Here is a 22,546-nt window from a genome sequence, read left to right on the forward strand (position 1 = left end):
TGGGGACACAGAAGAGAGACACTTAACCTTGCAGGGGTCCTGGGGAGATGTGCCTGGGCCAAATCTTGAAGGATAATAGTTTCAGCATAGAGAAGAGTGTTCCACACTAGGGAACAGAGGTCAAGAAGGTGGGAAGGAGCATGGTGTGGCTGGGGCATGGGGGGAGGAGGCTGGATGGGCTTATGGGGACCAGGTCACGAAGGCAGGGCCTCCTGTGTTACCTCAAAAGCACTGGGGAGCCTAGAGGCTTTCATGACCCTGTGTGGTGAGAGGGATTTGGGGGAAAGAAGGACTTCTTGGCCAACCACATAGATGCAGAGACTGGTCAGGAACCAGCTGAAAAGGATGATTTGTCCTGAGAACACTTTTAAATGGGTCACTTCTGGAAAAGTACCTAAAATCATGTATTTCTTCAAAAGCCAATCCAAAGTACTGGACAGCAAAGGAAGTTAGATTTGCAGTCAAAGCCCATGAGAGCCCACAGGCAAGGGGATGAGGTTGGCAGCCAAGCACGTCTGAAGTTGACTGCTGCTAAGTCTTGTCAAGTATATGTCCCTGTCCCCCTGCAGCCATCCATTTGCCCATCACCCTGCCAAGGAGAAAAAACCCCAGGCCCCAGGGGTCAGCTGGCTTCACCCTGCCCCTTCCAAAATCAGATCAATTATTGGTCAAGTACACAGAAGAGCTGGCTTAGGTTTTACTACATGAAAGGCATTGATTTCAAATCTTAGGATGATAAGCCCAGAAGGCACCCACATTTGCTTAGAGACAGGCAAGGCTCAGAAGGTGAAACTGTGTCCATCTGAAGCTTGCATGATGGTGCTTCCCTTAATGCAGGCTGACGTACGAGGGCATTGCCAGAATGGCAGAAGAAATGTTGGCTCCTTGCCCTCAGTCCTGGCCTTCACGGTACTGCCAGTGTGTCCAGTATGCCACCATTCGGGTACCAACTTTTTTGTTCTAAAGGATAACTCCCAGCTTAAAATGTAAATGTCTCTTGGAAGAATCACTATGAACCCAGTGGTCAGCAAAGTATAGCCTGCAAGCCAAATCTAGTTGACCACCTGTTCTTATACTACTGTGAGTCAGAAAATGGTTTGTGCACCTTAAATCACTGGAAAAAATCAAAGACAAATCATACTTTGGGCCACATGAAATTCACATTTTAGTGCCTATAAATAAAGCTTTATTGGCATCCTGCCATGCTCGTCCATTTCATATCATCTCATGGCTGCTCTTGCACTCTAATAGCAGAGCTGAGCAGTTTCAACAGAGACCAGATGGTCCTCCAAGCCTAAATGTTTACTTTCTGGCCCTTTACAGAGAATACTTGGTGACACCTGCATGGAGCTATTATCTTCCACTGACACCTTAGTGAGAAGTAATTTATTGGAGTGCCTTGGACAGCCTAGAAAGAATGGAACACCAAATAGACACATTAAGACAGAAGAAAAGGAACATGGAAGTCCAAAAAGTCCTCTGTGTTGCTGCACAGAGGACAGGAACAACCCTGTGAGATATGCAATTCTAGCCCACTTTACAGATAAGGAAAACTTAGGGTTAAGAACGTTTGAGTGACCTTGCTCAATATCTCACAGCTGGTAAATGGCATAGATAGAATTCAAAGTTATAACTGCCTATCTCAGAGAATTACTGAAGTGGCAGGAGAAGAAGGCTAGAACAAGGAGGTTGGGAGTTTCCAAAGGGGCACGTTACTAGCTCTAAAATGGCATCTCAGGAGATTGTTCAGAAGAGAAGCCACCTGAGTACCCTCAGGCAACACATTTCACCTCTCCATCACCTTATCTACAAAAAGGTGATGAGACTTAGCTTGAAAGGGTAGCTCCAGTTCAATGAAGCACTGTACATGTGGCACCTAAGGCGTCCCCTGACATTCATTGTGCCCTCTCTTGCCCTGCCCAACACATCCATCTTTCCTGGATTGATGCTGATCTGGTGCACCAGTGCCTTAAATGATAGCTCATGTGAAAATAAACCCACACTTGCAGACTGTCCATCTCTCAGATACTTTTTGCCTAAACCTGAAGTTGCTTCTGGTGATCACATGGGCCAGAGAAACACAATGTGAGCCTGAGACATAAGTGAAACTTCAAACCCAAAGATGGTGGACCCAAGCACAGCAACTCACACCAGAGTAGGGAAAGCTACCTTCCCCTGTAAGAGAACCGAACATGAAAATTACCCACCTTCCACCCTTCCATTCACCAGTACCTGGCTTTATTTGACGTTCATCCCCAGGGGCTCTGCTCTTTCATCCCATAGGTGTTCTCCACCTTCAGGCTTCTCCTATCCTCTTGACTTTCCCCTTTGTCATATCATCTCCTCTCCCTGTGTCCCTATTCTCTACAGTCACCCCCTTCCCCTTATTCCTTAGATATCCATCCTCTGAACCCTCCCCAAGGCTGAGGAAGGTGATGGGGTCTGGGGGTGCAGGACTCAGGAACAAACTAGTGATGACAGAGCTGAGTGAGAGTGAAAAGGGCTCAGGCCAACCCTTAGCCCTGTCGTGATTGGCCATAGCCTTTGCTGAAGCCACTGCCCTGTCTGAGCCTGGGTTTCCTCAGCTGTTAATGGAGAATCATAACCCTTGGCCTAATCATCTGGCAGGATTGTAAGGAGGCCCAAAGAGGTCCTATGTTTGGAAGTGCTTTATAAAACTTAGATTACCATGCAAATAATGTTATGACTAAAATTGGTAAGATAGGTACCATCATATAAGTGGATACATGTGCCTGTGTGTGCACACACATACACACACACACACACACACACACACACACACACACACGGAAATTTATAGAATTGAGTAAGGCTGTGTGTCTTGAGCTTTGCAGTCTTGATTTTAGAGCTTTAGATTGGACCAAAGGGAGACAGTGGGGTGGGGTGTGTGGAAAAAGCACAGTCTGGGGGGCTGGGCACACAGGCCTCAGTCCCTCCTCAGCTCTAACCCATGCTGCATCCTCAGGAAAGTCACTCCTGCCTGGTTCAGCTTGCCTACATAGAAACGGACAATAATGCCTTCTCCTGAGGGCCAGAAGCAAGCCTGCCTGTGGAACACTGTGCTCTTAACCACACACACGGGGGCTCAATGAACAGCAGCTCTTTTAGTTCCCTTTATGCTGGTTTGTTTTTTTTTTAAGTTACAATGGAGCATTTTCTTCCCAAATAATTGGAAAAGCCATCACTGAAGCCCAATTCCACTGACTCCGGCAGAGTGACCCCGGGGCAGCTGCACCTTGGGTCCGCTCAGATCTGCCAGGAGAGCATCCGAGCTCCTGGCAGAGGGCCTCCAGGGGCACTCCTCCGTGAATAACGACCTGTTTTGACATCACTGACACAGCCGATCATTATGGTGCAACAAATGGCTTCTGTACACGATGCTGATTTACCTACTCGGTGGCGTCTTAATGTGCTTAAAGACCTGCTGGGGAAGCTCGTCTGCTCGAGCCTGTTTTTACCTGGCTCCCCTGTGCCTCCATGTGAACATGAGTGGAAATGGGCTTGGGAAGTTTCTGGGTCTAATCGTCTCAGCCCTGGCGGGGAGGGGGTGCAGGAGGACCGAATTTGTCCCAAATAGAGCTCAATGAGCGTAACGGTCACCAGTGAGTAAGCATTTAATCTTTGCCAAACCCTGTCTAACAGGGATGTGTGTACTGTCCCATTTACTCCTCAGTATATACCCTGAAAGCTGTTTTTTTCCCTTTTGGCAGATGAGAACATTGAGGTTAAGACACTGGCCTTAACTAGTTATATCCAGGACCTACATCAATCTCAGTCCCATCTGTCTGTAGACACAGATCTCCTATCTTGTCATCTACAATGTGTCTCCAAGCAAAGGAGAATGCTGACCACCTTTTGAGACCATTGAAGGCTATTTTGAGAAAAATTTTGTAGTTAGAATCCTTCCCTCGTGTTGTGAGAAAAATGTGTGATTGGACATCGGGGCAGCCTTGAGCGAGGACTGTGGCTTGTGGAATGGTGTCGGGGAGGTATCACTCTTGCCACATGAGCCCACCTCTGGGACCTGCCTGCATCCAGAGTAGTGAGGCCACCTCTCAGCCTTCTTAGATGACTCCTTGAGGACCAGACTACTGAGGATATGGGACTTACCCAAGGACACACAGATGCTGAGAGGGAGAACAGTGGATGGTATTGGGTTTTCTGACTTAGAACCCATATGCTCTACCCCATCTCTTTGTAGACACAGGTCTGCCCTGGAACCACACGCGATCAGCCTCTTCCACTGATAGTTCTTTTAAGTTTTTGCAGCCTGCTAGAATTGCTCCCTGCAGGGAGTCAGCAGAGGGCGGGGCTTCAGAGGGATGGCTGTGAAGCCAGAAAGAGCAGAGTTCAAATCCAGGTTCTACCATGCCCTCAGCTCAGGGCCATTAGGGGAGACACGTAACCTCTCTGAACCTTCAGATGTGGCGTCTGCAAAATGAGGCTCTTGTACCTGTCTCAGAGGGTTGTCATGAGGTAGACCTGTGGCTGGCCACAGGAACGGGTCCATGGTACCAGTGAGGAGGATGAAGGAAGAGGAGAAAGAGAAGCTACTATAGTGGGTTTAGGAGTCGGGCCAGCCTCTTGGCATCATTTTCTGACCGTGTGACCTTTGGCAGGTCTTTTGACATCTTAGCCTCAGCTCTCTCATCAGTGAAATGCCCCTCCTATGACTCCCTTCCCCACATGGATGCCAGGTGGACTGGGCTTTGTGAGAAGCCCAACACAAAGACCATTGAATGGTGGTTTTCTTCCAGCTCCCTGCATCCCTGAGTGGGAGGACAGACCTAGCCAGCCCGGGCACCAGTGTCACCACCTGCGTGCCAGCCAGACACTTGGGTTCTAGTGATAAATGTGAACTATGGTAAGCTGCCTACCTCTCCTTGCTACACTTGTCCTCACCTCTAAAGTGGGCAGGAACAGTGTCCTCTTCTCCCCTCATCCACTTCACATGGTACTTGGTAGATAGAGTGACCACATGTAGTTATGAGTCTTCCCTGGTCTGCCAGGGTGGCCCTGGAGTCACATTGTTGAGCATATCATGTCCCTTCAGATGTCATTACAGGGTTTGGGAGCGTTGACCCTCTATAACCATGCAGAGGGCCAGCCATGGTCCTGGCACAACAGAGAAGCTCTCAAAACTTCCACTCCACTCATGGAACTCCACTCAGGGTCAACTCTGTGCCAGGCGGATTGTGAGCCCCTAGGGACTGTGAGCTGGAGCAGTGGGGTGAGGGCAAGCAGGTGGACAGGTCAGGAAGAGATCAATCCCATACAGGGAAGTCAGAGCAGTCGCCAGGGGACCCAGGGGCTAGGAAAGCAGAGAGCTGGGGTGCCCAACCCTTTAGAAAGGCTTCCCAGGGAAGGTGACAAGAGGCTGAGACCTGAGGCGTCAGTGCAGTTCTCCAGGTGCACTGAGGGTGTGGGGAAAGAGGCAGTAGTGGAAGGGGCAGGGAGGAGTATCCCCAGGACAGCTTGGTGCTTACAAGCTGCACTTAGGCTTTATGCACTGTCGTGCATCATAAAGCCTCACCACCCCCTCCGCAGCTGCATAATATTCCTTCACAGAAGGTCAGACGTGCTTGTCTGTGTCCTTGCAGTTAGATAGGGTGCAGTGTGATTGACTTTAGCTTGGCTCCATTTTCCTTTTTTGTGCACCAGTAAAGCTCTCTGTGCAAAAGTCTTTGCATTTTGAATCGCTTTCTCGGGAGTATGTCACCTGGGCCCAAGTACATGGGCATTTCCTGGCCTGAGATATGTTTTGCCAAGCACCAGACCAATCATTTGTGATGGCCTGTGCGGCCCCGCAGTAGCATGAGTGACAGCCCTCCCCACCTTCACGCACACGCACTCCCGGGCTTCCGGTGTGTGTGACCAACTCTGCAGATGTGTACTGTATTTTCTGAAGAGACGATAATTCGGTTCCAATTTTAGAATGCCGTTCGGTGAAATGAAAAGTCCTCCAGGACTGTAATATCACCCAGAGTCACAGTCGTTTTATTTAAAAAATAAAAAAGTTTTGCAACCGTGTACAAGTGATCTGTAGATTAAGGAGATCTATATCGCCAGAGCAGGAAAAGTATACAGAGGACATCTTTACAAAAAGGCTAAAAATGTGTGCATGAACAAAACTATAATCCTGCACTGCAGAAGCTTTTCAAAGCCATAAAACTAAAGATTCTTGAAGAATAGCTACTCCATCTTGCACCAATAATACATTTGTCCCAAGATAAGAAAATTGCCTGGAAAATGCTCATGTTTATTGGACATAAGAGAGAAGAGTTTCTATAAATCCAAGAGAAAGTACCCTGGTTGGTTGAGTTAATGATTTCCCCCTTGGGAGAATTATCCTTCAGAAAAGCTGCTCTTAAATTGCTTGGTTTCTACACCTTTCTAGCATCAATTCTGCCTGCTGTGTTTCTGTTTGGGAGTTGAGAGGCATGTGAGTTGAGAATCTTTGGAGACGAAGGAGTTGGGAAGAAAGTAGCAGCCAAGCTTTGGGTGGGAGTCCTGGTTGCTGAACACCACAGGGTTCACTTCAATGGCAGCACCGGCTGCTCCCCAACACCCCCAGGGAGCTTGGAGCCAGGGCGAAGGGGGACCACACAGCTTTAAAGAGGTGGTGCCCCATACTAGCAAGCTCAGAGGCCTTTTGGGGAACGGAGGCACTGGCACTGGCATCAGAGAGCCACACAGAAGAGAATGGGTCCCCTCACAACACGTGGCTGGCCAGGGGCTAGCTGCACTGGGGCGCGGTGTCCAGGGGCTTGCACCAGGCATGGGAGCAGAGGAGAGCCCAAAGGCTGTGTGCAGATCTGGGGGCCCTGGAGAAGCGGCACACACAGAGTGGATCCGAGCCTCTTCAGTTCACAGAGGCTGGAGCAAGCAGGAGAATCCACAAGGAATGCGTCAAGGAGAAAGTCTGACCAAAGCAGGATGGCCAAAGGAATTCCCTGAGCCCCAGAAAGACAGGTGCCTTTCACGAAACATCCTCGCCAGTCCATTTCCCAAATATTCAGTGAGAGGCTACCGTGGTCCAGGAAGTGTACCAGGTACTGGAGATTTTAAAACTAAACAGATATAGACCCTGCTCTCGCGGAACTTCTGATGGGGTAGCGGGGGATAGAGAGTTGCAGACAAAAAACAATTACAGAAATAAATGACTAGTTTATTCTCCTGGTCAAAGCCACTTGCATGGCTAAGTCCCAAATCACTGGGAGGAGGGCATGGTCAGGAGTAATCATCCAATGTGCACAACCAGAAGTGGCTTTCTCCCCACTGAGAGCCCTGGGTCCCACATTCGTGGTTCTTCTGGGACTAGAACCTGTGCTTTGCCCTGCAGAAGGTAGAGAAAGAAAAGACAGCTTGTTCTGAACTCATTTGGTATGTTGTCCTACCCTAATGGGTCAGGTTCCAGGCAGTAGACAGGTCTCCCTTTGGGCGTCCTGCGTGGGGGGCAGAAATCCTTTCTCAGCCCCTTGCTGGCTGTTGGGGCATGAATGCAGTGGGAGGAGGAACAGGAGTTCATTGCCCATATTGTTTGGGCTAGTGGCTTCCAAGTCTGTCTGTGCAACCCAGTCACTTAGGGGGATGGTTAAAATGACAGATTCCAGACCCTTGTCCTCAAAACCTTCCACTGGAATCTCCTAAGGTGGGACCCAGGTATTAGTGTCTTCAGAAGTTGTGTCTGGTGATTCTTCTGAGGCTAGCCCTGATCTTGCGCCTGTCTACAGACGATAATTTGGGGAACACAGTGTGAATCCCACATAGATGATGTGCATTGCAAACTCTGTGAATTGGGGAGGACAGAATGTGGTCCAGCCTGGGGCAATCATGGAGGACTTCCTAGAAGAGGAACTGCTTGTATTGCAGTTAGGCAGCAGTGACCAGTGTAGATTAGAAAGACAAAGAGAGTGAGATAGGAAATTGTCATAGTGATTGGTCCCGGTGAGAAGACATTATGGCCTTAAACTAGAGTGGAGAGACCTTGATCTTGGTAGCCATCTAAAATTCAGAAGCAAGAAGCCTTAATGGCCCTTTGCATGTGGAGGGTAAAATGTTACAATGCTCTGAAGTACTTCCTTCTAGATATAAAGCCTTTGGAAGTAAGTTTTAGGAAACTGTTAAAATAGGGTATAATCTAGAAGCATGCTTCTTAAATCATCTGCGGTGAAGAACCAGGGTTTTTTTTTTTCCCCAATCACTTGTGGACCAGAACTTTATAAAAATATAATAGAAACAAATTTCTGGGGAAATGAAATAAACAGCGAAGACATTCAAACTCTAAACCCAAATTTTATTTTTATTAGATTCAACAAACATAAACTTCCTCTGCCAAATTGCTAGAAAAGTTTCTAAATGCTTACTGCTGATTTCTCTACTGACGTCATGACAGACATAACAAGCAGTTCAGGGACCATACCAGTCTGCAGACCACAGTAGCATTGTTCTGGCAACATGGCCTTGCCCTCACCCTCCACAAAATCTAAAATGGTTTGGATCATCTTTCCAATTTAGTCTGCTCAGCAAGCCTCCCTCCATGGTCCTTGCCTAATGGCGTGGTTTCTCCTGGTTGACACTGACAGGCTGGGAAGAGGGTATGATAGAAGCTGCTGGCTGCAGCCAGAAGCTGTTGGGCAGAAAGCTGTCTACAGTTTGCCAGGTATTCCCAGAGTAAGGCCTGAAAGTGTTTATGTACATGACTCTGAGATCACCCTGGTGGAGATGTGAGGGTTTTCTCAGGCCAACGAGTCACAGTGTAAATTTGAGACAAAATTAAAACCCCTCTGCCATCAGGAAACCAGAGAGAACTTCATAGGCAGGACACAATTTGAGGACAAATTTCTATTTCATTTGGCATTTATCGTGATGTCACAAGGGTGAGGGAGGTATTAAAAGGGTTGAAAATATATGAAGTTTTCCAGAGCTGGAGCCATATGTCAATGCACTTTCATCATTACATACACTTGCCCTCAGACACTCACATTCAGGCTGGGGTGTGTGCCTGCACACATATGGACACACACATACACACAGCAGCCACATCTCGAATTTTTCCACTTTAATGCCTGACAGTCTGTCATTTGGGGGCTGGCTGGGGGCTGGGTGGATGATAGACAGGCAAGGTGTGCAGTCTTACATGGTCAGCAACAAGAGTTCCCTGAATCCATAGGATTGCCTTCCTCACCTCTGACAGGGAAATCGGAGTGTGTGTGTGTGTGTGTGTGTGCACGCGTGTGTTGGTTTCCATATACCTAATCACTCATTACTGAGCACCTGTTATGGGCCAGGCACTGCAGTGATGTATAGGTTATGCTCCAGAGCAGGAATGGGCCAGAAACAAATAAGTAAATAATTCTCCAGAGGGGAGGACAGGCAGGGATTATGTGGAAGCGGGGTGCTGGTCATCAAGGTGAGGCAGAGAAGGCCCTACAAAGTCATGAGTGAGTTGAAGCCTGGAGGCAGAGGAGGACCAGCCACAGGAAGGGCAGGAATTGAACACCCAGGCAGAGGCAAAGCCTTGAGGCTTAACCTGGGATATGGGTGGGCACAGCGGTGTTTTTCCCCTCCCGTGTTCTCTTTTATAGTTAATTAAGATATCTCTTTTTAGTAAGAATTAAAAGGTAATAAAATGATCTGACTTTGTGAAAGTAAAATATAGTAAATGGAAAGGGGTCAGTAATAAAGGAAGAGAGAGGATTCCTTATATTTGTAATTGAGTTCAGAGAGTTTGTGTTTTTGTTTCTTTGTAAATTGTGCCTGTGTAATTGTTTTTAATTGGAGAAGAGAAAGCCACGTAATTTAATGCCTGTTAAATTGTGTAGGGGCCTGTTCTATGTCGGGCACAGGGCTAAGTGGTTTGCATTTATTTTTTTAAAAAATTTATTTTTAACGTTTATTTATTTTTGAGACAGAGAGAGAGACAGAGCATGAATGGGGGAGGGGCAGAGAGAGAGGGAGACACAGAATCGGAAGCAGGTTCCGGGCTCTGGGCCGATGGCCCAGAGCCCGACGCGGGGCTCGAACTCACAGACTGCGAGATCGTGACCTGAGCTGAAATCGGACGCTTAACCGACTGAGCCACCCAGGCGCCCCAGTGGTTTTCATTTATTATCTGACACAAACCCTATCAAGAGCTCTGCTTTAGGTGAGCATATAACCAGTGTCTGCCTGCTCAGGCAGAGAGGGAGATGACTGGCCCACCGTATGTGGTACCAAGTGGGAGACCCAGGATTCACACTTAGGTCTGACCCCAAGGCCCGGGTTCCTCCTTTTAGGGTGGATGACAACAATCCCCATTCTGCAGATGAAGAAACTGAGGCTCTGAAAGGTTAAGGAACATGCCCAAGGCTATTTAGCTGAAAGGCAGGACCAGTTACATAATTTGTGGGTCCCAGATGAAAATAAAAATGGAGGGCCTCTTGTGTGAAAATTATTTAGAATTTCAAGACAGGGACAGCAGAGCATTAAAGCAAGTACAAGGCGGGGTGCCTGGGTAGCTCAGTCGGTTAAGCGTCCAACTCTTGGTTTTGGCTCAGGTCATGATCTCACAGTTCATGAGTTCAAGCCCCACATCAGGCTTCGGGCTGGCAGTGCTGAGCCTGTTTGGGATTCACTCTCCCCTTCTTTCTGTGTCCCTCCCCTGCTCACTCTCTGTTTCTCTTTCTAAATAAATAAATAAACCTAAAAGAATTAAAAAATAAAGCAAGCACAAGGCCCTTCTCAGCACGAAGCTAGTCTTAGAGCCAGGATTGGATGTCCCGCCTCACTGATTCCTCACCTCCTCCTGTCTCCTTCCAGCTGAATGTCCCTCCCCATAGTTACAGACCTATAGAAGCAGTTCAGGAAATGTAACAAGAAAAAGAATTCAGAAAAGCAAGGAATTCTTTCTGGGGTTTGGCTTTGGAGTCAGGTGGGCCTGGCACAAGTCCTGAGTCTCCCACCTGTATTGTCTCACTTAATCTTCACGACATCCCCAGGAGATGTGGTTGTAACCTCCCCTCATTTTACTTGAGGAAATTGAGGCAGAGTATCTGGCCCAGCATGCAATAGCTGGTTAACAGAGGAGGGTCTCACACTCTGTTGTCTAAGTGTCATCACGGCCCTACCCAAAGCCAGGCGAGGGCACAGAAGAACTCACCCCCAGGAGCCATGTGGGGAGAGGGGAGAGAAGGTGAGTCTCAGAAGTCAGCTTTTGTTACCATTTTACAAAGGCCTTGGAAGAATCTTTATTTTTTTTTTTCATTTTTTAACTTTTTTTTTCATTTTTTCCCGTTTTTTTATACATATAATTTATTGTCAAATTGGTTTCCATACAACACCCAGTGCTCATCCCAACAGGTGTCCTCCTCAGTGCCCATCACCCACTTTCCCCTCTCCCCCACCCCCCAACAACCCTCAGTTTGTTCTCAGTATTACCTACTCTACAGAAGATCCCTACCGGCTCAGCACTCAGTGGGCCCCAAAGTTCTGGCCCATGTGACACTACGCCCCCTGGAGGACACCCCATGACTCACACAGGTCTGACACTTACTGAGTCATGGCTAGGCTGCTGAGCTGTAGACTAGGGTGGTGGGTACCATCTAAATAGCCTCCTTCCATCTAAATAGCCTCCTTTGGCCTTGAGAAGCCCCAAGGCCATGGTGGAGACTTCCTGGGATTCTATTCTGCTTTCTGGCATTCCCCCTCCTTCTGCAGTTCTGCATTAACCATGCCTTTATTGTCTATATTCTGATGTTTTGATAACTGGGGTCCTGCTGACCCTGGAGGGACTCCCCATCAGGGCTAGCCAATTCCTAGATATAGGAAACAGCTTACCCTTTTGCTTTTCAAATGCAGACCAACCAATCCAGAACCCATACTCCCCCAATCACCCTCTTTATTGGGTTCTCATACCCTGTGCCACCATCTATCACCATCTATCTGCCCTAACCACCCCAGGGCCAGTAGCAGACAACAAGGGACAGCCCCTGTATACCAGAAGCTGCTGAAATTACACAAACTAGAATTTTGGGCAGTCTTTTTTTTTTAATTTTTTTTTTTATTTTTGAGAGAGAGAGACAGAGCATGAGTGGGGGAGGAGCAGAGAGAGAGGGAGACACAGAATCACAAGCAGGCCCCAGGCTCTGAGCTTCAGCACAGAGCCCGACGCAGGGCTTGAACCCACGAACCGTGAGATCATGACCTGAGCCAAAGTCAGACGCTTAACCCACTGAGCCACCCGCTTTATAAGACTGCATTTTTGGCATTCTTAAACCTGGTTACCATGCTTTGCCCATTCCTTCCCTTGGAAACCACAATAAAGGCCCATGCCCACAGTTTTCCCCCTCCTCTGCCTCCCGACTGACCGCATTGCTTCTCCCCATGCCGTCAGTGACTTGGCATAGCCCCACTCCTTGGGATCTGTGAGTGTAACAAACGATCTGTTCAATGGAACAGCATCCTGATCTGTTCGCCTTACCTTACTTAAATAAATAAAATCTATATTAAAACAAATGCCCAGGTCACTTCCTCCAGGGAGGCTCCATTGATCTCTCTACTACTCAGCGTAATTTACTTCTTCTCTGTTCCCTGGGGCCTGCTCTTTGTTCCTCTGTCTGCCTAGAATCTGGCTGCTATCTGTGGCTGCTGCCTTCACTGTGATCCATCCAGTTAGGGGCTATGAGTCCTACTTCTCAGCCTCCCATGTCTAGGGCTCTGCCTGGCACACAGTAGGTGCTCAGTAAAGACCTGGCAACTGAAAAATGGTAAGAATGATCCAAGAATGATAGTAGTAGTAATAACACTAGCTCTCTGTGCCTGCTGCTTTTCATACCTTTCCCCCAATTCCACAAAGCAACTTTCCGGGGGGTTATCTTCATTCTACAGATGCAAAATGAGACTCAGAGAGGTTCAGTGATTTATTCAAGGCTACACAGCCAAGAAGTGGCAGAGCCAGGGTTCAAACCTGAGTCTGTCCAGCTTCAGGGTTAACAATCTTGAATTTAATTAAATTGAATCTAACTGAATTGAAGTTAATTCCTCATTGTGTGACCCTGTCAGAGGGTGCCCTCTGCATGGATTAAGAGGTGGCAATCAGGAGTGTTCTAATGCTCTGAAAATGAACACCAGACATAATCCAGCTGCCAAATGTTTTCAGAGCAGAATCTGGATTCTTTATGTCCTTACTAAACACCCATTTAAGGCTCTTCACTAGCTTTAAGGTGAAATCCAAACCGCTTACCCTCATCATCTGACCTCTACTTACTTTGCCAGCCCCTCTCTACTTCCTAACCCACCCCAAATTCAGATGTACTGGGTGGTTCTGGGGATAAAGGTGCTTGCTGCTGAGCAAAAGTACCTCCCTAGCTTCTCCCAATAGGAAAGGAAGTCCCTCGGTGCCCAACTCAAAGTTACCTATCTCCTGGAGAAAGTCCTCAAAGACACCAGATGGCCGACGCCTGCAGAGAATGTGAGAATGTCAGCTGCCTGAACAATCCTGTGGAGGGGGCCACCCCTTCCTGCCCTCCCACACTCCAGCACCCCCACATCCAGCAACTCACCTTGTATGAATCCAGCAATTTTCTAGAAAACCTGATGCTTCTTCAGCTGAGGCCACAAAGAGCTGCAGGCCCACGAGCACACAGTTAAGGAGAGAAGGGTGTTTTGACAGACCTGTGTCTTTCCTTTTCATCCTTCGGTGTCACTTCTGAGCCCAGAAGGGGAACAATTCTGAATGTCTTGGATTACAAGAACCCCCAACGCCTGTACTGTCCAGAAGTCTCAGATTTGCTTTTTTCCACCTCTAGGCATCTAATATGAGAGTCCCAAGTGGTTAATATTCTCCTGATAAGAAACGTGTTCCCCAAATTTAGCAGGAATTATAATAAAATCATTATGTTTCTAAATCCTTAATCCAGGAGGAAGGAGTTTAATTCCTAAAGGCATTCTGTTGTTAGCTTTTCCAGGAATACTTATGAGGTAATTGATCCTGATTTATCAAAACAAGAGGTAGTCTGCTTCCTTTCTCTTCACTTAAGAAAAAAATTGATCCACAGTTCATAAACCAGTCTCCAGGTCCTTTACAAACTGGAAAGACTTTATTTCCGAGCAGGACAGCTCAGAGAAGTGTGGGAAGCTTGTAAAGCAGGGTGTGACACTTTCCTATTGTGAGTCTTCAACTCACAATTTAAGTAAGGCTAAGGGCTTCAACTGTGTTGGGCCCTTAGCCTTCAATGCTCATAAGAAGCCCATGAGGAGTAACTAACTTGAATCTGCAGGTGAGGCATATATATATGTTATATAATACATACATATTATATATACATATATATAATATGTATGTATTATATATAATATGTATGTATATATAATATATATAAAATATGTATTATATATATAATATATAAAATACATATGTATATATAATATATACAATATACATTATATAGATAGATCTGTCTATATCTGTATATCTATATCTATGTCTATATCTTTATCTATCTATCAGTATAAATCAAACATTCAAAAATGTAATAAAAATTACATTTGCTCTCCATCCTGGCAAATCCTCAGAATCATGGCTGAGCTGCTGCGAAAGAGCTGCATGGCCTTGGGCAAGTCATACCAGCTGTCAACCATGGCTTTCTCATCTGCACAGTTAAGTTAATAATCACTGGGCTGTTGGGAGAACCAAACAAAAGAATAGATGTAGAAGTGCTTAGCACCTTGTAGGTGCTTAATAATTGTATGTCCTTTTAGTTCCTGCAATAAGTGCTATTGAATAAATGATAATTTAACAATAATGTATCTATTGAACATAACCCTTGCGTTTGGTGCTAAAACGAGTCTGCATTTAGTCCCTCCCAAATCCTGGGTAGTAGGCACCACTTTCACATAAGAGGAAGCTGAGGCTCAGAGAAGGTAAACATTTTGCAGGAAGGAGTAAGGGTGGGGTTTGAACTCAGGCACACTGAATTTAGAGGTCATAGTCTTAACCATCTTGCTATCCGACCTCCGGGAAATGAGGATGAATAGACATTTCATGTGACAGAGGCTGAATTTGATGATTTGCCTTTTGCTCTCTCATTCCCCATCCCAAATTCCTTCTTGGAAAATGAAAGATGTTTGTGCGAGCTGCCCACTCTCTCAAGGACACTACGCTCAGAAAGCTTCATCGATTTCTTTTATTATATGGTTGCAAATTTGCCTGCTCCTCGTAAACCCTCAAAAGCAAGCCTCATGAGGTCACCAAAGCAGCTGCAGATGTGATGTTCCCAACTGTCTTTCGTACCTGATTTCTTCCCAAAGAGGAAATTTCACCCCTGCCAGGGGATGGGGAGAGGAATGAACCCTCTACTCAGCCTGTGCCTCCACTCACCAGACACAGTTCCTGGGGGCTCTGAGGAAAAGCATGCAATCAGGTACATTCTGTTTCGCATGAAGTCCCTATCCAAATATCCTCCCGTGGTAAGTTCCTGGTGACCAGCCTCACAACCCTGTGTGCAGTCTCTGCTCATGGCACACTCTGAGAAAATCAGACCTAAACTCAGATTCCATGGTTATCCGGAATGGAATGCAGGGGACACCTGTCTCCTTGGACTGAACATCTCCTTCCTTTCCTGCATGCCATGCACACTTGAAGCCCTAAGTCCTCACTCCACGTCCACACTTGAGATCCGTGCAATGATTGTGTCCTATTTTATTGATGAGGTGCCTGAGGCTTGGAGACCTTCATTAACCTGCCCAAGAACTTCCTGACCAGGCAGAGTCAAACCAAGATCACTTGGGCATCTGCTTCTGACCTGCTTGTCTGAGTCTTCCCACATACGTTCATCCTTGACATTCAGACCTCAGCTCAAACCAGAATTCTCTCCATCTAAAGAGTCTCTCTCTGTCACAACTTTTCCTTTTATAACACTCACCCTCTCAGATAGAATAGCACAGACCTCCCCCCAACCCTCACCCCTCACCCCAGCTCCACAAGGCAGGGACCTTTCCTGACTCCTTCACTGCTACATCCCTGATGCTCCAAACAGAGCCTAGGACATGGAAACCCTGAACAAACGTGTGCTCAGTGAACAAAGGCATCTGGCCCCTCCCCTGGAATTGCTAAAGATGGCAGCCAGTGGCCCACTGGGCACTTGTGAAGAACACTGACCCATTCATGCCAGGCTTTCTCAGTTTCTCACAGGTGAGCGCTGGCAATTTCATAGCTTTTTATTTCTGCTTCAGCAAAAGGATACCTTCTAGCAAGGTTCTGTGTGACAAACATTTGAGATTCATAAACTAATAGTATCCATAGGTCACATTCCTTGATTCTACCCACACGTCTGGCTTAGGGTTGAACAGACCTCTCAGACATGTGTCCTCACAGAGCGTGGTATGCCTGCCGTCGTCAGCAAGAACTGTTGCCGGTCAGTGTGAGCGTTGCCTGGAATCTGCTCTGACTTTCAATTGCTGCTTTTGCTGTTCCGATCAATTCATGTGTACACTCTCTCTTGGTGTTTATTTTCGTTGATTGCTCTATTTCGTGTGGTGCCATTTTGATCGTGGTTTTGTTCCCCTCCAACACTTGATCACCTCCAAATTATTTTTCCTCTAAAAAGAAGTCATAAGACCATCAGCCCTCCTTAAGTGAGCCACGGTCCTGAATGCTTGGGAAAGAATCCTCGCTCCCCACCTCATGACCCCAAGTAATCCTGAACTACTGTGCTCTCATATTTTGTGACAAGACATACGCGTTCCTAAAAAGCACCCCGCTAGACAAAATGGGGAACAGGGAGCGAGGGGCATAACACCCAGAAATGTCATCGGTGACAGATAAGAAGGGCACAAAGAAAAAAATATTAGCATGGTTTTACACACGTTAAAGTGTTCAAAAATATATAAGTACTACAATAAGCACGGCGCTTCCCCTTGAAAAGACCTGGTGTTTGTATGTAGAGAGGACGGGGGAGGGTGGCAGCTGGGGCAGTACTGTGGCGGGGCGGACGCAGGGCTCTCTGGATGGGATGGAAAGTTGCAACTGCCGGTGCAGGTGGATGTGGCTTATAATGCATAGTGGGCTGCGGCACCGAGAGGTGCTGGAGGTGTGTCCACGGGCGTGTTTTGTGCATCCCTACCTGGCTCAGCTCAGCTGGCTGCCGTTTTCTGCATTCGCCTAGTGTTTCTCCAGTAGGAGATTTTGCCTAGGCAAATGTGAAATTCCCATTATCCTCAAGTCATTCCCTAAGATGTCAATTGCATTAGAACAAATTCACATTTTCAAAGACACGTGTTCCATCAGAACTGGCCGTACCTGATTGCCTTTAATGTTTTCCTCGTTTATTCAGACTGGACCAAGAGGATTGAGTATCAGCCTGGCTCGGGGAGCGTGCCGCTTTTCCCCAGCATCCACCTGGAGACGTGCGACGGGGCCGTGTCCTCCATCCAGATCACCACAGAGCTACAGACCAATTACATCGGCAAGGGCTGCGACCGGGAGACCTACTCTGAGAGATCCCTTCAGAAATTGTGTGGTGGGTAAAAATGATATACAAAGCATATCTTATATTATGAAAGAATTAGCCCCTGCCAACCACATCGGCATGTATACCTCCTGGATGATTATTAAGTTTACTTACTATGATTAGGGGTTCAGATGGCACAGGTCTGGGCACCGGGCTCACCTGACCAGGTCCCACCATTTACCAACTGTGTGGCTGTGGGCAAGGCATGGGACAAAGCCTCCTCTCTTCATCAGCAATTAATGACACAATGCACTTAAGACAACCTTCCATGGAGCCTGAAGAAACACGGGCTCTGTTCCACTGTGTTGATTTGAAAGAGGCACGTGATCAGGGGCCAGGGTGAAGGGTGGTGTCTTATCACTCGGGGAGCGGTCGGTTTCCTCTCCCAAGGGACCACCTCATAATTTTCAGAGCCCAGGCTAAGTGAGAATGTGGGGCTCTTATTCAGAAACTCGTAAGAATTTTAAGGCTGCAATAGCAAATCATTAAACCAAGCCAGGGACCCAGGCCAAGCATGGGACCTATGTGACAGCTTAGGTGGCATGCCAATAAAGCCATCCTGGCCACCCACACCAGAGAAGAAGAGCTGGTGTGGGGGCGGAGGTGGCCCAGGTGAAGGTGTCCCGGTGTGACAGAAAGGACCCACTGCCTCTGTGAGGCGAAGCCACAGGAAACAAGCTGCCAAGAGCAAGGAAGCGAGACTGATGAAGGTGCTGCACAAGGAAATCACTTTACCGAGCAGCGACTTTGTGCACCTGTTAGGCTCTTCACATGCATCGCTTGATTTAATTCTCTCATCTTCAGTGCGAGGAGGCTGTTATTCATCCAGTTCTAAGGATGGGAAAGTTGAGGCCCAGAGAGGAAAAATGGCTTGCTCACGATCCCAGTTAGAAGGTGACAGAGACAGAATTTGGAGGTAGTTCTACCTGAATAAAGGCTGTTTAGCTCAATATCTGAGGAGACAGGCCAGGCCTTGGGAGCTAGAATGTAAATCTCTTCAGTCAGCCTATGGAGTGCTCAGTACAGTGGGAATGGTCCCATGTGCTTGGTAAACCAGACCATTGATGTGTTGATGGGCCTTGGGGTGAGGTGGGCGACATATATTTTGTTTGTCTCATGTTCTCATCAAGAATATTCAGGAACTCCCATTTGATTCCCCAGCTGTGCTGTGGGGAGCTTAGAAAAGAGCTTGCTCTTAGACTAGACCTATATTTGGGGTAACTATATCTCCACAAAAGGAAAAGGACCCTCCTGGATACAGTGCAGGCTGCCATCCACTCCTGGTGACCCCTGCACTACTATTGCTGGGACAGTTTCCTTCCCTCAACATTGCTGTGCACACACACACACATGCACTCATGCACACACACACACACACACACACACACACACATACACACACACGTCTTCACCCACCCTGCTCTTGCCCAAAGAACCAGGTGCAAATTTTAGAAGTGAATGTGGAATGGACCCTCTTTAGGCTATGTCCCATTTATCATGTCACCAGGCTGTCAGGAAGGCCTGCGGGAATGGGGCTTCTCCAGAACAATGCAGTAGGCTGGGGAGAACATCACAACTTCAATATTCCAGACAGCTCCTGCAGAAATGGATGGAAGGGGCCCACAGTATTCAGCAAACTGCCTCCAGCCCACGTGCAGAGAAGCCATCTCAGACATCTTACTCTGAATGAATATGCCCTTTCGCTCCCCATGCACCTGGATTATAAGTCAACTCGACCCGTGCCACAGTGGGTTACAGTCATTTCCTAAACCCCTCCAGGTTAGAAGGAGATGATGGAATCAGGTTGTTAAAGATCAGATGGGCCCAAGGGCACGCACTTGTGATTTGATTTTGAATGTTGCTGGGGAGAGCAAGAAGGATTTTCTCAGGGAAGAAAGTTTAGAGCAAAATTGCATCTGGTTGTTAACACAGCTTATTCCTTCCGGGCTGCCAGCCTCGCCTTGCAGGAGGCACGTTCATTCAATGAGGAGAGCAGGTTTCCCCCAAGATGTGAGCTTACCTGGTTCCAGGAGCAACCCTTTATTGGGGGAGCGGGGTGGGGGGGAGTCTGGGTGTCTTTCTGGTGACCTCCCCGGTAGTGCCGCCCACTGCCCTATGGGGACTCTGTCCGAGTAATAGGATGGGTAGGGACACTCTTGCCTCCATGTTAGGAGTCTGAATCTTGAATCCCATGGAGGGAGAGCTCTGGAAAAAAAGGCAGAAGCAAATGAGTGAAACCCAGATGCGCATCTGCTGCTAGAGTCAGCTTTGGAGAAGGCAGCTCATCGGACCCCATGCTCTTTCCCAACTGCAAAGGAAATGCAGGCTGGGTCACATATAAAACAGAGTCTGGGTTATCATTTCTGCTCCTGTGGGCATCTTAGGTTCTTGGGACAAGCTTCCGTGTGTTTTCAGTGGATGGTAGACAAGTTGTTTGCAGGCTCTCCCAACTAAGGAGCAGCCATGATACTTTCAGCCTCAGCAGTCATGCATTTTTCATCTTCCAAATCTTTATTGGTTTTGGATGGAAACAGGGAGACCAATTAGGATGTTATTGCCATGGTCTAAGCAAGAGATAATGAGTTCCTAACCAGGGGAGTGGCAGTAGGGATGCATTTAAGACAGCTTTAGGAGGCAAAATCAGCAAGCTAACCAATGATTGATCAGCTGTCAGTGAGAAAGAAGAAATTAAGATGACTCTAGCATAAGCCTGTAAGTGGACAAGGGTGCCACCAGCCAGAACCAGGAATCCAGGCAAGAGTAGATTTAGGGGGACTCTGAGGTCAGGTGCCTGTGGAACACCCAGATGTGGGTGCCCAATGCTAGCCTGAGTCTGGACGCTCCTGCGGCCCGGCCTCCACCCAGCAGATCCATCGTCAGAGCCGATTTCTTCCTGATGTTGCACCTCTTCTTGGCCAGGACACCTCCTCTGACCCCGTGCCTAGCTGGCTCTCATCCCTAAATCTTAGCTCATTTTTCTTCCCACTAGAATCTCTCCCCCCTTCGTCGTCCCAAACCTTTCCCTTCAGTCAATATTCTCCTGCCCACTGTACACCAGGGAGGCTGTCCTAGGGGTGCTTCCTGGGTCCCTTCGAGTTCCGGCAGGGGTGTCTCCAGGGAGGGGCATCTTGCAGGTCTGGTCATTGCCCACCTGCCTCCTCCACTTGTGATGCTGGCTCCATTAGGAGCTGTGATAGAATTCTGGTCAAGGGGAAATCTGACAGTAGCTAGCTCAAAGCCAATTGTCAGCAAGTATCTGACAGGTGCAGTAAAAACAAAGGTGTCCCCTGCAGCTTGTAGAACATAGCTTAAGATGATCCCCCACTATCCTTGCTTTACATAAAGCCAGGCTTCTTGACGAAGTTGGGCAAACTGCTTATCACTTGCTCTGAATTCAGAGATCAAGATGAAGGGCTCTGTCATCTCAATACCAGATTTTCCAGAAGTGAAGTGTCACAGGACTGCCTTGAGTATGAGATGCCCCATGAAGCCCTTAGGAAGACCTCTTGACCAAATTAAATTTGACATTAACATCAGCCCCAGGAAAGGCCCACGGCGCTGCCCCTAAGTCAGTACATATTACAGGAAATAGAAAAGCGGTCTGTGATGCACATGCCTTTCCTAGCCCAGAGGCCAAAGGCTAGTCCTCCTCAGGATCACGAGGCTCCTGGCAGCTGGCCCACACCTCCACATATGTCACCTGGGTCAGCTGCTTTGTCTCTCGAGTCAAGAACTTTGAGGAGAGGCTCTGTTGCAGGAAAGGCCACAGGATGAGAGCATCCTATTAAATCAAGTGGTGATCTGTCAGAGCACTTCAGATCACCAGACATTAAGTTGTTCTCAGGGCTTATTCATTTGAGAGCCCAGGAGATTTTCATAGCTGATTTGTTCATTCATTCTTTCATTCCTTCATTCGTGTTTTAATTTAACAAATATTTGTTGAGTGTCCAAATGCTGCAAATCTTGAGGTTATGTAGAAGTTAATAAGACCGCTTAACAATTCAGTCTTCTGGGGAAGACATGTTAAAAAAAAAAAAAAAAAAAGAGGCTCCTGGGTGGCTCAGTCGGTAAACATCCGACTTAGGCTCATGTCATGATCTCACAGCTTATGAGTTTAAGCCCCACGTCGGGCTCTGTGCTAACAACTCAGAGCCTGGAACCTGCTTCGGATTCTGTGTCTCCCTCTTTCTTGCCCCTCCCCCATTCACACTCTCTCTCTCCTTCAGAAATAAACATTAAAAAACATTTTCTTGGAAAAGAAAAAGTTAAGATCATCTTCTATATCATGAAGCTTAACAGAGATGTTCTCATTCATAATCATGGTCAGAGGCTTTTGTACCCCAAGAATAGCCCAGCTACAGGAAGCTATTGTCAGTTTCTCCAGGATGCCTTTAAAAGGCTGAGCTTCTAGGGGGTGAGTGTCAGAACCCTAGATGTAGCCAGTACTTCCATTCTCAGAGAGCAGCAGTGGGCCTACTGCTTAAAGGAAAATTGGTACACACCTACTGGAAATCAGATTAAAGGGCAAAGGGCTGACTCATAGATGATAGTGGGGAGCTTCTCCATGGATATGCTGATTTCTTTGGCATCATTTAAACAGCTGTCTTACAGCAGCCCTCCCACGTTGGGTATAAGGATTTTACCTGTAGTGACCTTGCACAAGCTGGTCAGCAACTGAGTCTCTATGGCCCTGCTTCAGGAGCCTGGCTGACCGCCCCTCTTCCAGGGCCCAGTTTGCTTCACCTGGAGATCCAAGTTCCCAATGGCAAGACCTTGCAGGAACCCTTCTTGTCTGGGATTCCAAAGGTGGAATGACACTCTGAGTAGGGACAACAGCGTGTGAGCTCCTGAAAGGACATCAGAAAGTCCTCCCAACATGTCCGTGTCGAAGGCCTCCGGAAGAAGAACTGGGAATCGTAGGCTCTGATGTCGGTCACTTATGTGGATAATCAGGATCACAGGTTATACACCAGCCACCAGTGACTCTAAAATCATATTGGCTATTGTTATTTTATTGGTGTTTATTATTGGCATAT

General features: G+C 47.5%; 1 protein-coding gene across 3 annotated transcripts in view; it reads left to right on the forward strand.

Moving 5' to 3' along the window:
- CLSTN2 (calsyntenin 2) overlaps window positions 1–22,546 on the forward strand; it is a 603,671-nt gene that overhangs the window by 479,635 nt on the left and 101,490 nt on the right. For all 3 annotated transcript variants that reach the window (XM_058730043.1, XM_058730044.1, XM_058730045.1), the window contains one exon: window positions 17,334–17,519. In XM_058730043.1, the coding sequence (XP_058586026.1) occupies window positions 17,334–17,519 (186 nt within the window). The remainder of the gene's footprint in view (window positions 1–17,333; window positions 17,520–22,546) is intronic.

The sequence above is a fragment of the Neofelis nebulosa genome, chromosome 5, assembly GCF_028018385.1.
Source record: "Neofelis nebulosa isolate mNeoNeb1 chromosome 5, mNeoNeb1.pri, whole genome shotgun sequence".
In the NCBI taxonomy this organism is placed as follows: Eukaryota; Metazoa; Chordata; class Mammalia; order Carnivora; family Felidae; genus Neofelis; species Neofelis nebulosa.